The sequence below is a fragment of the Lotus japonicus genome, chromosome 2 (assembly GCF_012489685.1).
Source record: "Lotus japonicus ecotype B-129 chromosome 2, LjGifu_v1.2".
Lineage (NCBI taxonomy): Eukaryota > Viridiplantae > Streptophyta > Magnoliopsida > Fabales > Fabaceae > Lotus > Lotus japonicus.
Window position 1 is genome coordinate 58,988,940 of NC_080042.1, and position 13,169 is coordinate 59,002,108.

Here is a 13,169-nt window from a genome sequence, read left to right on the forward strand (position 1 = left end):
CTCATTAATAATATATTCATCTTTTCTTTCAAAAACAAAAGTAGTGATTAATACTTATTTCTCTATTAGAATTTACATGAAAGTGTTTTTATGCACAATATTTTTTTTCACGGGAGTTTTTAACACTATAATTTAAACATAAATAAATATAGATTATGTATATGCATGAATGCTGAAGAATCTTCTCTTCGCACGACATACGTTCATATATATATATATATATATGTGTATATAATAATTTAATTTTTAAAAATTATTAAAAATTATTTCTAAATTACTTTTAACATTTTATTATTTTCATGTAAAATATTCCTCTATGTGAGTTTTTGACTTTATAATTTAAACAAATAATTAAAATTATATATATATATATCAATGTTTTCACGAAAGTATTGTACTTTCACTATTTGTCTTATGTTCCTCCCCTTTTGAGCTCTTTACTTTGTAATTTAATCATAAAATAAACATAGACTAATATTAATATATATATATATATATATATTATCCCCAGCATAAATTTTTCATATTTTATATAGGTTTAATCCCAAATATATTTGAAACTTGGAACTGAGAAATAATTCATAACAAATCCCTTTTAGAGCAAACATGGAACTGAAATGCTTCTAGGTCCATGCCCCAAAATCACCATCAGGAGCAACTCCTACTGAAGGTGGACATGCTTATCCTGCAGAAAAAAATCATTTAAATAGGGAATAAGATAGTGAATGATATAAAGCATTCTAATTTTCTACTTTCAAGACATGTCCAAGAAGTTAGATTAAAATATAACAAATATATCTCATGTAGAAGAAAAGAAGGAGATTTACCTGGTAAAGAAAGAAGAGAGAAAGAGATGGCTATGGATATCATAGTTCCAGAAGATGAAAGCCCCCATATATCATGGATTTCTTGAAAACCACGCTTTTTCTCTACCATTTCCTTCATCTGCACAACTTCACATCTAGCCGGCTCCAATTCACATGGTATTCTACAGTTGCATATGAAACCTGAAAAATTGCTATCACCATGAACAAAATAACAGCTCTTTGTACAAAAGTTCATATATGAATTCCACAGCGAAAAACACAAACTAAACGCTGACAATCAACCTTTCCGCTTCTCAACCACTCAAATGAGCCCTCATTTTATTGTTACTTCTTTAAGCCAATCTATACTGGTATGTTACTACATTTTACCGGCCCTTAGAATTGCAGGTCTTTCATTATGTGCGGAAGGTCAGGATATGTATATTTAATCAATTTCATTCATGGGTCAGGACTAATTGGGATGTGCAGATCTGGCGGGATTTGAAAGTTATACTCTCTTGCTACGGAATTAGGATGATCACCATTTATAACTCTTTGATTTTAAGAATCCAATCTGCAAACTCTTTGATTTATTTTTCTTCATCAATCGTCTTAGCTGTCGTTAGGCACATGTTCTTAGACAATTTCATAATTTTGCAATGCTTCCACAATGACGAATAGTTTAGAGTAGCTTCCTCTAGTTATTACAGGTAGTATTTGTCTAAAATCACCTCCAAGTATTACTACTTCTCCTCCAAAAGGTTTATATATGTTGTCTTCATTTTTCAACCTCATTAAATCTCGGAGTGTAACGTCTAGAGCTTCGGAACAAAACTTTTTCAACATTGGAGCTTCATCCCATATAATAAGGTTTGTTTCAAGCAGAAGCTTTGCTCGTAGACTTCCTGCTTTATATTACATGTTGAGGTCTTTGTAGCATCTAATGGAATGCAAAATTTAGAATGAGTGGTTCTACCTCCAGGCAAGAGTAATGATGCTATGCCACGAGAAGCAACATTAAGCACAATTAGTCCTCTAAATTGTATAAACTTAACGAAAGATACCTTCTCATCAAGTAGTATCATCACAATGGTTGTAAATTTGGTGTGGTCATTGATATCTAAATCGTTCCACTTCCTGATGACTCTGGCTCTGACTCTCCAGTCCACCTTCACAGGCTTCATTTCAGATAAAAGAGTAAATTGCTTAAACATTGTAACAAAAGGTAGGTTTAGAGAAGAAATAGATTCAGTAGCCCGTGCAATACACGAGGTTTTTGAGTAAAATATATATTTGATTTTTTAATAATATTTATGTTAAAACTAAGTTTTTTTTATAGGCAAAAATATTCCTAAGATAAATATATTTTCTAAAATGAAAACCTAAATGATATAACAGATGAAAGAGTAAAATAGCTGATCAATATAGAAATAATATAATAATAAAGTTTTGTGAGAAAGTTATATATATATATTTTTAAAACAAAAGTTATATTTGATAACATTTATTTAGAATAGAAACATTTTAAAAAATTAACTACAACATATATTGATTGGATGTTAATAATTTAGTATAAACTATTTATACTGATTGTATATATCCATTAAACTCTTAAATAATAAGCAAAATATGTAGGGCTTGCCCCTCCATGTTACCTAAAAAAAATAAGCAAAATATGTATTACTGTTTTTTTGGTAAAGAAATGATTATTACTCATTTTTTTTATAAATAAGAAAAATAAATTTTAGCCAAATATTTATTACTCTAAAGTGAAGTATTTTAATGCTTAATTTCAAAATAATTAAAATTTAAAATCTTTACCAAGAGGCACGAGGTATCAATGCATGGTAAATAGGTAACAAAAAACTGATTGGCAACTATTACTTGTGTGAGGCACTTCTTGCCCAATTGCTCTTCTAATTATGTTTTGTCCTTTTTTATCACAAGACCCTTCATTTTTACTCTTAGCAAGGATGAGAGGCAATACCTTGAGAATCCATGATATGATATAAATTGTCAACTTCAGTGTGTCTGTTTGACATATATTGACTAATATGGAAATTCTTAATCATAAAGTTGAATATTGGGAGACTAAAGAATCACAACTGTAATTGCAGATGAAGCACTATCTAATACTACAACCTTGTTATAAGTCAATTTCATGTTAATAACTAAGACAACAATAACAATAAAAGCTTTATCCCACTAAATGAGGAAGGAGGGCAGTTATATGAATCACATTACGTTATTGCGCTCTTTCAAAAACTTAATTATGAGGGAATATTAATGCTAATAGATATAAAAAAAATTGTTAGAACCTAGAAATCTCTCACAATCATTACTCGATAGTTCCATGAAAAGATCTTGTTCTAATACCAGAGACAACTAAAAGATCTAAAGAAAACAAATATGAATAAAAAGCTTGAACTTCACTAAGCAAAAAGACCTTAGTAAGGATGGCACAACATACAACCATCAATAAGACTAACTTAATGAATATATTAAAACATAGACATGAGCTTAGACACTGCCATTTTATCCGAGTTGTCACTTTTCAAAATCTTGCAATATGTTCAGGCACCTTGTTGGTTGGTTATTACCCTTGGTGGAAGGCAATCCTGGTCGAATAAAAAACAACAAAATCAGTATTGTTTAATGGAACTATAACGCAAAAAAGGTATTTCAACAGGGAGTCTATAAGCTAATTTTGTTAATAAAACTCTACAGAACTGATAACACATTAACTCTTTAATTTGTGAAGTGACTCCATATAATATATGGAAATGGAATCCTACATTTGTCAGCTGATGGTTAAATGTGAAAAAGAAACATTTCTTCAGAGTGAAATTAATAATCCTATAGTTTCATTATTAGATTCATCTCTTTGGGAGAGTGAGATTTAGGATCCATTCCAATGAATCCATATGGAGATACAACAAAACATGTTAAGAAACATCTGAATGGAAGAAGTTTGTCTAAGCCTTCCAACTCGGTTTAATAAGTTTAACTAACTTACCAAAGTGAAAAATAAATTATAATAAACTTGGCTTATGTTGCGGGCTTTACCTTTACTCCTTTCTCATTCTGCCTTTACTCTTCTCTCCATTTCCAACCCACGATGTCTTCTTTGGATTCTACAATGAAAAATCCTCAAAACTACAAAATCATCACTCCATTTACAAATTCATTCACCCAAACACAATAATGATATTTTCAGTCACTTGTAACATGCAAGAAAAGAAGGTTTCATATTATGTTAAGAATTTTTCTCTTACGATATAATCTTCTTCCATTTAGCTCCAATCATGTCTGAAATGTTCTTAAATTCTGCCCCTGGGTTTAATTTCTTATTCTGCCTAAAATCGCAATCCATAGATAAAGATCACAAATACCCAATTTCCATTGAGGTTTATTATACCATGTAATTTGATGAGAGCTAGTGTTATCAGTTCAAGGAAAAGGATGCTGCTAGCTGGCATCTTATATGAAGGCTGAAGGTAAGAATGCAATGGAATCTAAGGTGGAAAATGGTGCTATTGTGTGTCAGAACTGTTGATGATCTCAATCCTTTTGGATTAAGGAGAATTTAAATTTATAAATAATAAAACAGATTCACAAAAGCATTTAAAGAGAAACTGAAGATATGATAATTAATAAGACTTGTAGTATTGCAAAGTTTGCTAATAGGTGTGTTGTTCATAAACAAAAGACACTCTAATTAATTAAATTTTCACCATTCCACTCACTCACAAACATACGATATTTCAATCATCCCTTTCGTAAAAGCCTTAGGAGAAACAAATAGCAAATAAGCAATAGTTTACAACATGTGCAAAAGGGAGAAAGAGATAAAACAGTCCCTTACAGTGACACTATGATACTCAATTTCTCGGGAGGATGAATCACCGATCGAGTAGCACTCAATAATGAACATAAGAAATTCAGTAAACTGCAAAGATTGAAATTTTTCAAGGTTGGAAATCATGGAATGGTAAAAGGGACATAGTAATAATAATTAAAAAAGCTGAAACTTGAGTTTTGAGGATTGGAGCTGATTCAACATTTCCACTCTTTCCAACCTTATCTTTCCAGGGAGAAAACCTCAACTTCAATAATAGTTGTTAGAATATAATCACTCTAAGTTTGCTTGACTCTTTGAATTGATAAGCTTTCATATCTCATAACCATGAATTCTAAGTTTTCTACTGCAGACAAATCGGTGATAGAAACCTTAAAAAAAGTTTAAGGGAACACACAAATCCCAACCCAAATTTGAGCAAGACAAACAAAAGCTTATTTAAAGAAATATAAAGTAATCAATTTCTTTATGAAAAACCACAATTTACTGGTTTCAAACTAAATACAAACAAAAGAACCAATATCCAAAGCAAGAGTTAAATAGAGAAAACGGTGATATTGGTCAAAGAAAAAAGAACAAATTCAGTTAAGTCTAAAAACCACATGAAAGTAAATAAATCAGATCACTAAAAATATAAACCAACAACTTAGGAGTGAAGAGTACCTGATACATGAATCAGTTGTTGCTAGGTGAGTGAGCATCAAGTCGCTACGGATAACCATCGCAGTACCCATAAACACATAAGAGAGAAAAGAGGAAAAATATGAACAGAATAAAATAAAAAAATTCCAATCATGTAACCACATAGAGAGCAGAGAAAAGATAAAGTACCTGTGCAATGAAGCCTATATATCTCGTAACAATGAAGAAAAATCTGAACCACAAACGAAAAGAAAAACTAATTAGAAAATAAGCATAAACAATGTCATGTAAGTTCAACATGTCAATGAAACTGAAATCTAGTTGACAAAGGGTTTGGATTTCATCACTAAAGCATTTCCTTCTTATCTCAGCGAGCAAATGAACTCAAGAGAGAAGGAGCATCAGTAATTAGCTGAATCTAGTGTGTAAAGATTACTGAAAAAAATGAAAGAGCAAGAGATGCTCGTACTTGGAAGTATGAGCTTTGTTCTCATAGCAGTACTAATCCCACAGGCACCAAGAAGTATTTCTACAATGTTCAATGCAGAGCTTGGTAGGTTTGGCAAAGCTCTGCTGAGTGCTGACAGCATAGGAATCAACCTCAATAGTCAAATTCTTGAGCATCACTTCCACAGTTGGAGCTTTGCTCCTAAGTCCTAAGACAATAGAAATAATCAATCAGTTTAAATCATCTATATATTATATTGGGATCAAATATATAATTTAGTGATTTGATTTCATCTTAAACATAAATTTAACCGATTCTTCTAAAAGTTAATAAAAGGCATAAACAGTGGCTAAAACGTTAGCCTGAAAGTGAAATGCTTGATTGTTGCAGTTAGAAGGTTATGCCTAAGAAAAGGATATGCCATCCATTTTCATACGTAGCTCTATGTTTTTCCAAATTCACAGTAATTATAGAAAGAAAAAGAAAAATTAGTGTTTGAACAAACTTTTCATTCAAAATCTATACCTCAAGTCTCTACCGTAATTCTTGAAGGGTAACACTAATTGGTATGGTAAACCCTAAATCAATCAAATGACATACAAATTGAGAGTTTGCAGGGTGAAAATGAATGAAATAGAAGAAGGGTATTACGAATCCTAACCTTCCGACGCAGTTGCGGATAAGCTCTACGGTTTTCTCATATTTCCTTATGAACTTTCCAGATTCAACCTCCTCCGTTCTGCACTGCGATCTCACGATCTTATTGGTGGAGCATCGTTCTGAGTCTGAAATTGGCCATCGTCAGCGTCGACAGATTGGGGTTTAGGCCAAATCTGATTTCTCTTACAAAATTACGTGTATAATTTGCATCAGAGATGAATTTACCTGAGTCGATGAGGCCGCGAGAAACCGAATCACGAACTGCTCGTAAACAAATTGGAGAAGATGAAACAGGAAGAAAGGGGGGGTTGACAGGACCAACATCTGAAGAGGCCGTAAGAAACACGAATTAAAAGAGATGGAGAGCTTAGGGGTGAAATCACGATTTAAAGTTGATTCATCACGAATTAAGTGATTTCGAAAATATGAATTAGATTTGGGGTTAATTAAGGAGCAATATGGCCACAGATTTGGAATGAAAATTAACCGTGTGGAAAAATAAAAAAGTAAAAACAGCTGGTATCTTAATGAAATTAAGGAATATAACAATAATTTCAAACTTATTTTCCATTAATATTGACAAAACCATGTATGAATAAAGACAAAACCGTGTGCTATTGACATTTCTAATTAATGATTCAATGATTTCGACCAATCAAAATGCAAGGATTTGGACCAATCAGCTAACGACATGTGGAAAATAGGTGAAACCAACCAATGGAGCTGTGACATGTGGAAATTAAATAACAGTACGGCCCACTTTGGTGGATGGGCTTTATATATTATTAAGATTAAGATCAGATATGGTTCACTTTGGTGGATGGGCTTTATATATTATTAAGATTACTTATTAGTGATTGTTAAAATTTTTACAGAGTAACTTTCGAATTTAAAAATTAATCTTATTTAATATGGTAATAAATAATTTTAATAGATTAAAACTAAATTAAATATGTGATAAAAATAATTTATTAATTTATAAATAGGTGATATTTTTTTGGGTGCCTCGAAAAACAAATAACATAAAAGAAACAAGAAAACTATGTTACACCCAATTTATCCCTCAACAGAATGATATCCAACTCTGGAGGGGGATAATTCAGCTCTCTAACACTTTGAATGAGAGACATAGCTCCCGGGCTAGCAAGCCAATCAGTAGCACTATTGCAATCCCTTTGAATCCAAGCCAACATGATCGTCCAATTCCTCTCCAACAACTCGATAATTGCCTTCAGAACTGCAGCATGTTCATGGCGGTTCACTCGACTCATGTCAGCCAGCACCTCACACAACTCTTGACAATCAGTTTCCCACACTATCTTCTCGATCCCACGCCCCCACGCCAAACTGAGTTCATCACGCAAGGCCAATGTCTCTGCAAAGGAACGACGAGCCCTCAGACTGGAAACTCATAAAACCAGCAACCCAATTCCCCTAGTTATCTCTCATGTTAATTATAAAAATTAAAGGAATTATTTATTTTATTTTATGTTCAAATTAGATTATTTTTGAATTTTTTGTTGATAATAATTATATATTTTTTGACAGCAGATGATAATTATAATAGAGTGCTAGAAAGAGTGTCAAAGCTAGCATTTGTTATACCACTTATACCAACATAAGAAAGAATGCCAACACCCCAAGCAAACATTTTTCAACTTTAATTTGTTTTTGAACCATGCATACGAAACAAAAGAAAAACCAACTATAATGAGTATCACCCTATAGTAAACCTATCTCTTTTGATATGTTGAAATTTAAAGTAAACCACATTAACATGATCCAGCAACGATGAAGAGTTTAAACAGTTCAAAAATAATTTTTGCAAGAGCTCTTTTGTGCTATTGGAGTTCTTTTGACAGAATGAAATAAAAAGTAAACTATCATAACCTGATCCAGCAATTATGAAGATTCTTTGGGACATACATTTAAACAAGCTAGATTTTGGTTACTCTTCTAAAGTTAGCAAACAAGGTTCTCGTCCACCAGCATTGAGAAACTATGTTATAAGAAAAAATTCAGTATCATGAATTTGTCATAAAAGGGTTGTCCTAGACTCCTAGAACAAGCTATGGGGTGTTTGTGTGTTATGTATGGGGATACGCCCACTAGTTTTCTACTTTGAGGCCTTTGAGATTTGATACAGGGTTGTTCTACTTACTTGACTAGTTGGAACAAAGCTCTACACTGCTAACATCTTATTCTAAAATAGTTCATTCAAATCAGCTTCATTTGTTTCTCATCTATAGCACCAGCAAACAAACTAAGTGGTTTCAATATTCTATTTACTGAAAATATGAGGTTTAGCAAAGGGTATCCAACAACCGTAGGCTAATCCGTCCATTACTAGGCAGAAGACAGCTGAAGTGGACTTCCCAACAAAGCCTTCCAATAATCCACTCACTCAAACTAGGCGAAAAGAAATCTATCTACATAATGCAAATTATCGATTTCAGTAATTCACCTACTGCATATTCATACTGACAGCATTTCATTGCCGGATAGCAGCTCTGCTGCCAATCCCAAAAATACTATATAGTGCATATCGGGATGACTGTTATACTGACCTTTTTCTACAATTTATACTCCCTCCGTTTCTAATCTTTTGTTGTTTTAACTTTTGGCCTAAATTTCAAAACTTTTGTTGTTTTACAAATCCAATGCATTTTTTCTCAATTTATTCCATGTTTACCCTCATTTAATATTATCTCTCTCACCTACCACCACTTATTTTCACCAATCAAAACCATAACAAATTTTTTAACCAATAACTATCATTCTCTCTCTTCACTCTAACTCAACATTAAATAGGGGTGTTTATGTCAGCAAATATATCAATAATTGCACTCTTAAACAAACAATGTGCATAGCCTTAAACAACAAAAGATCAGGAACGGAGGGAGTACTATACACGTATATAATGCTAAAAAGTACTGAGCTCGTGACATTCATCATTAACATTAACAAAGTGTAGATGTCTTAAACAACACATACAAAATAAAACCAACAAAACAGAGAAAAAGAGGAATAACAAGAACTAGAAGTGAATAGTTATTGTGTCTAGCTTCTAACTAGTTAAAAGGAAGAAATGAAGAAACAACTTGCAGCTACCAAGTCTAGTTTGTTATCATTTAAAGGAAAGATTACAAGCTGCAGACTTCCTTGTGCATAAGGATAATTCTTGTAGGTTCTTAAGTTTTCCCTCTTGATTTACCTCATAGCTGCAGCATATTGCCATGTTCTCTAAAAATATTCCATTCTGCATAATATATCTTGCAAATTGAAACTCAGCTCTGGTGCCTCTATACTCATTTAGATAGCATCTTTTAAGCCGTAATAGAATGTATTCAGGAACAGATTGTGGGCATTGCCAATCTCTTAATTGGCCTTCAATTTTACCAATTATATATGGCTGTTAACAATAAACATAAAATAAATAAATAAAGGAAAACAAGTGCAGAAATTACCAAAAAAAAAAAAAACTAAGCCTCTAAGCAAACCTGGTTTATGACGAGAACTTGAAGCTGGGGGCAATACTTGAGCAACTCCACTGCCTCAAGCCAATTCTCACGCTTTATACAGGAGAAGGAGAGTTCAATATGGGTTAAATTGTGAAACATGGGGAAAACTGATAGGTTTGTGCTTTTGACCTTATACAGGATTCTATCATCAATCTGCATGAGTTACAATAACATACCATGATATGATATTAAACAACCCATTTTCCTTAAGAATGAAATGAAAAACAATGATGGATAAATCACAATACCTCATTAATGTGCAGAAATTGCACATTTTTAACAGCTTTAAGCAAAAAAACATATCGCCCAGAAACATTGGCTCTGACTAACTTGGGTAATGTAAAATACTCTCTCTCGATCAAATCGACCTCTCCATCGATAAATATACGAACTTCTTTGAAATCCTCAAGAACTGGGCATCCAGAAAGGACTTTGGCGAGACATTGAGGATTTTCGAAAAGCAAATCTTGCAGATACAGGGTTTTAAGGAAGGGAAAATCAACAGAGGAAAAAGAAGTGAATCTTAACCCCTCCAGCTTGAGAACCACAAGATTTGTGAAAGTGAAGATGAGAGGCGACATATGTGTTTTGTTGGCTGTAACCCCCCTTCTGGGCAAAAAAATCCAGGGTAAGGGGAGGGCGATATCAAGGTGCTCAACTAGGCGGTGCTTAACTAGGTGATTCACGGCAGATTTAACACACGCAGCGGCATTGGTATAGTCCTTACAGTACAGCCAGGAGAATCTGAGGCGGAATTTTCGGATAGGTTGGTGGTGGTGCCGGTGCCGGTGCCGGGAGAATCTGAGGCGGGAGCTGATAAATGCATTGACAGACTCAATGAAGCGAGCATGCTCCTCTTTGCTTATATTGCAATCATCAATGTCGAGAGTGGGGAGTGAACGCCACAGTGATTTCCACTTCTTCGCGAGAACGCTGGTGGCGACGGCGTTCTTTGTTGGGAGAAAAGAGAGTATGCGGCAGAGAAGTTCCTCCGGTAAAATGCTAATCCTATCGTCGTCCATAGTAGATGAATGCAGAAGCTTACGGTTCCTGCTTTCCATTGAAACGCAACTTCAGCTTCTTCAAACAATAATTCACACGATTATGCCTGTGGAAATCGTGGTCTCCAAGCGCGCGCAATGGGGAATTTTGAGGGCGGGCATGGAGTTTCGCGGTTGCAGTTGGGGATTTGGGGATATAAACCCTAAACTTTTCTCTGTGTTGGGCGCGGAAAATACCAAATAAATAGCCACAAGGGGATGTGATTGGTAAATGTCTGGAATGCCCTATCAATTTCTTTTTTTTTTTTGAACATGGCTGAAAATATTATTAAGAAACAGGAAGCCAATAGGTTTCAATTTCATTTATATAAGCATTTTCACTAGAATATCATGAGCCTATTATTTCTTGGGCTATCATCCCCGTTTTGTTAGTCTCGATATAACTTAGGTGATAAGAGCTAGATGCATATGGATTGAGGTAGGAGAGGACGAGAGGTACAAGATCAATTTCTGAAGGATCTAATTTATCTTTCCAATGTAAAAAGAACTCACTTTGTCATTCTCTTTTTAATTGTTTAAAATTATTGAAAGTTAATATGTTTGGACTTAAAAAAATTGAAAGTAAGACTGATATAACTTAGTGAAGCCTAAATAAATTTTAATCAATTAAAAATATTATTAGAAAAATAATTTCAAAGAAATTGTTGTTTGCATTTATTTTCTTTTTAATGCATGAAGCTCATTTTTAAGAAATAAAATAAAATTTGATTCTTTTTTTAGTAGATTAAATAAAATCTGATTTATTCACACTTTTTTTCATTTTTATCTCATTTTCTCTTCTTATTTTTCTCTTTTTTCCTATTCCATTATTTATCATATTTCTCCATTTTCCTTTTTTGTGAGTGTCATTAAAATGTAAATCAAAACATATAGATATCATAACTCGATGTGCTAGAGCTATAGTTGAGTAACCAAGGTTCACTCTCCCAATAAATTTAATACTTGAAAATCTTTGTTAAAAGGTCTCCGAAGATTGGGAGAAGATTTTGATTTGGTTTTGTTCATTTTTCTCTCTAAAATTGTAAGACCCGTGATTAATTCAGGGAAATAAACTTAGTTAATTTCCCTCTCTCAATCTCAATTAGAGGTGTACAAAACCCTGCCCTACCCGCTAATCCGTCCCGGCCCAAGCATTTAGGGTCGGGTCCAGCCCACCCCGATCTTGAAAAGAAGACAAAAGAAATCGTCTAACTTCTAACCCGACTTCGAGTAGGGATGTTGAGTCACCCGACCGGCCCAACATGGCAACATATAGATTTTTTAAAGTTTCCTTTAATATATTAATACTTTACTACTTATAGTACCTATTCCCTTGGTGTTTCACTTGTTACATTTTTTCATATTCAACCTCTTTGTGCGACTGCACTACTTTTCCTTCTCCCACACACTTGCATCGTCCCATCATTGATGACATGTATATGAATTATGAATGATGTATATATATGAGCTAGAGTGTTTTTTAGAAATTCCCATAAGACGGATTATGTAAGAAAGTATTGGATTTTGAGTAGCCATTATCTTAATCTATTTCCTGTCAATAAGTTAATATTAAATGGGCGAACCTAGTTATTAAGCTACATGATGTATATGATGATGAATACATTTCTGTTAGCAAGCTTAAACAGTTTCTATTTAGGATGGATATAGATCAACCTTTTCATTTATTTAACTATCAGTTTACTCAAATTGGTACGATTAAATTTAGATACAGAGAATTAAACATTTTTTTTTCCTGTTATATGGTATATTTTCATGATTGTGAAGAGGCTAGCATTCTCTCTATTTTCACTTGAAATTAAAGGCTGTTATTGGTATTACAAAATTTGGTTCATTGAAATTATCTCAAATTTCATCGATAAATATACGAACTTCTTTGAAATCCTCAAGAACTGGGCATCCAAAAAGGACTTTGGCGAGACATTGAGGTTTTTCGAAAAACAAAGCTTGGAGATGCAGGGTTTTAAGGAAGGGAAAATGAACAGAGGAAAAAGAAGTGAATCTTAACCCATCCAGCTTGAGAACCACAAGATTTGTGAAAGTGAAGATGAGAGGCGACATAATGTGTTTTGTTGGTTGTAACCCCCCTTCTGATTGTAGGCGAATAATCCAGGGTAAGGGGAGGGCGATATCAAGGTGCTTAACTCGGCAGTGCTTAACTAGGTGATTCACGGC

General features: G+C 33.4%; 1 protein-coding gene and 1 long non-coding RNA gene across 4 annotated transcripts; both read right to left on the reverse strand.

Annotated features, from left to right (window-relative positions):
• Positions 1-3,216: 3,216 nt before the first annotated feature.
• LOC130738559 (uncharacterized) lies at positions 3,217-6,575 on the reverse strand. 2 transcript variants are annotated; one of them, XR_009019455.1, is made up of 6 exons: positions 6,417-6,575; positions 5,777-5,963; positions 5,497-5,539; positions 5,329-5,373; positions 3,873-3,940; positions 3,217-3,424 (listed from the first exon to the last, which is right to left on the reverse strand). It is a non-coding gene; the product is annotated as an uncharacterized LOC130738559 (long non-coding RNA). The 2 variants fall into 2 exon arrangements; XR_009019454.1 differs by lacking the exons at positions 5,329-5,373; positions 5,497-5,539; positions 5,777-5,963; positions 6,417-6,575 and having other exon boundaries at positions 3,873-4,088.
• A 793-nt stretch (positions 6,576-7,368) lies between these two features.
• LOC130738557 (putative F-box/FBD/LRR-repeat protein At5g56810) lies at positions 7,369-11,160 on the reverse strand. Of its 2 annotated transcripts, XM_057590579.1 has the most exons (4): positions 10,185-11,160; positions 9,916-10,089; positions 9,630-9,827; positions 7,369-7,790 (listed from the first exon to the last, which is right to left on the reverse strand). In XM_057590579.1, exons 1-4 carry the CDS (start codon positions 10,995-10,997, stop codon positions 7,731-7,733), a joined length of 1,245 nt encoding a protein of 414 aa, XP_057446562.1. In that variant the 5' UTR covers positions 10,998-11,160; the 3' UTR covers positions 7,369-7,730. The 2 variants fall into 2 exon arrangements, with proteins under 2 accessions (XP_057446562.1, XP_057446561.1); XM_057590578.1 differs by lacking the exon at positions 7,369-7,790 and having other exon boundaries at positions 9,337-9,827.
• Positions 11,161-13,169: the final 2,009 nt, after the last annotated feature.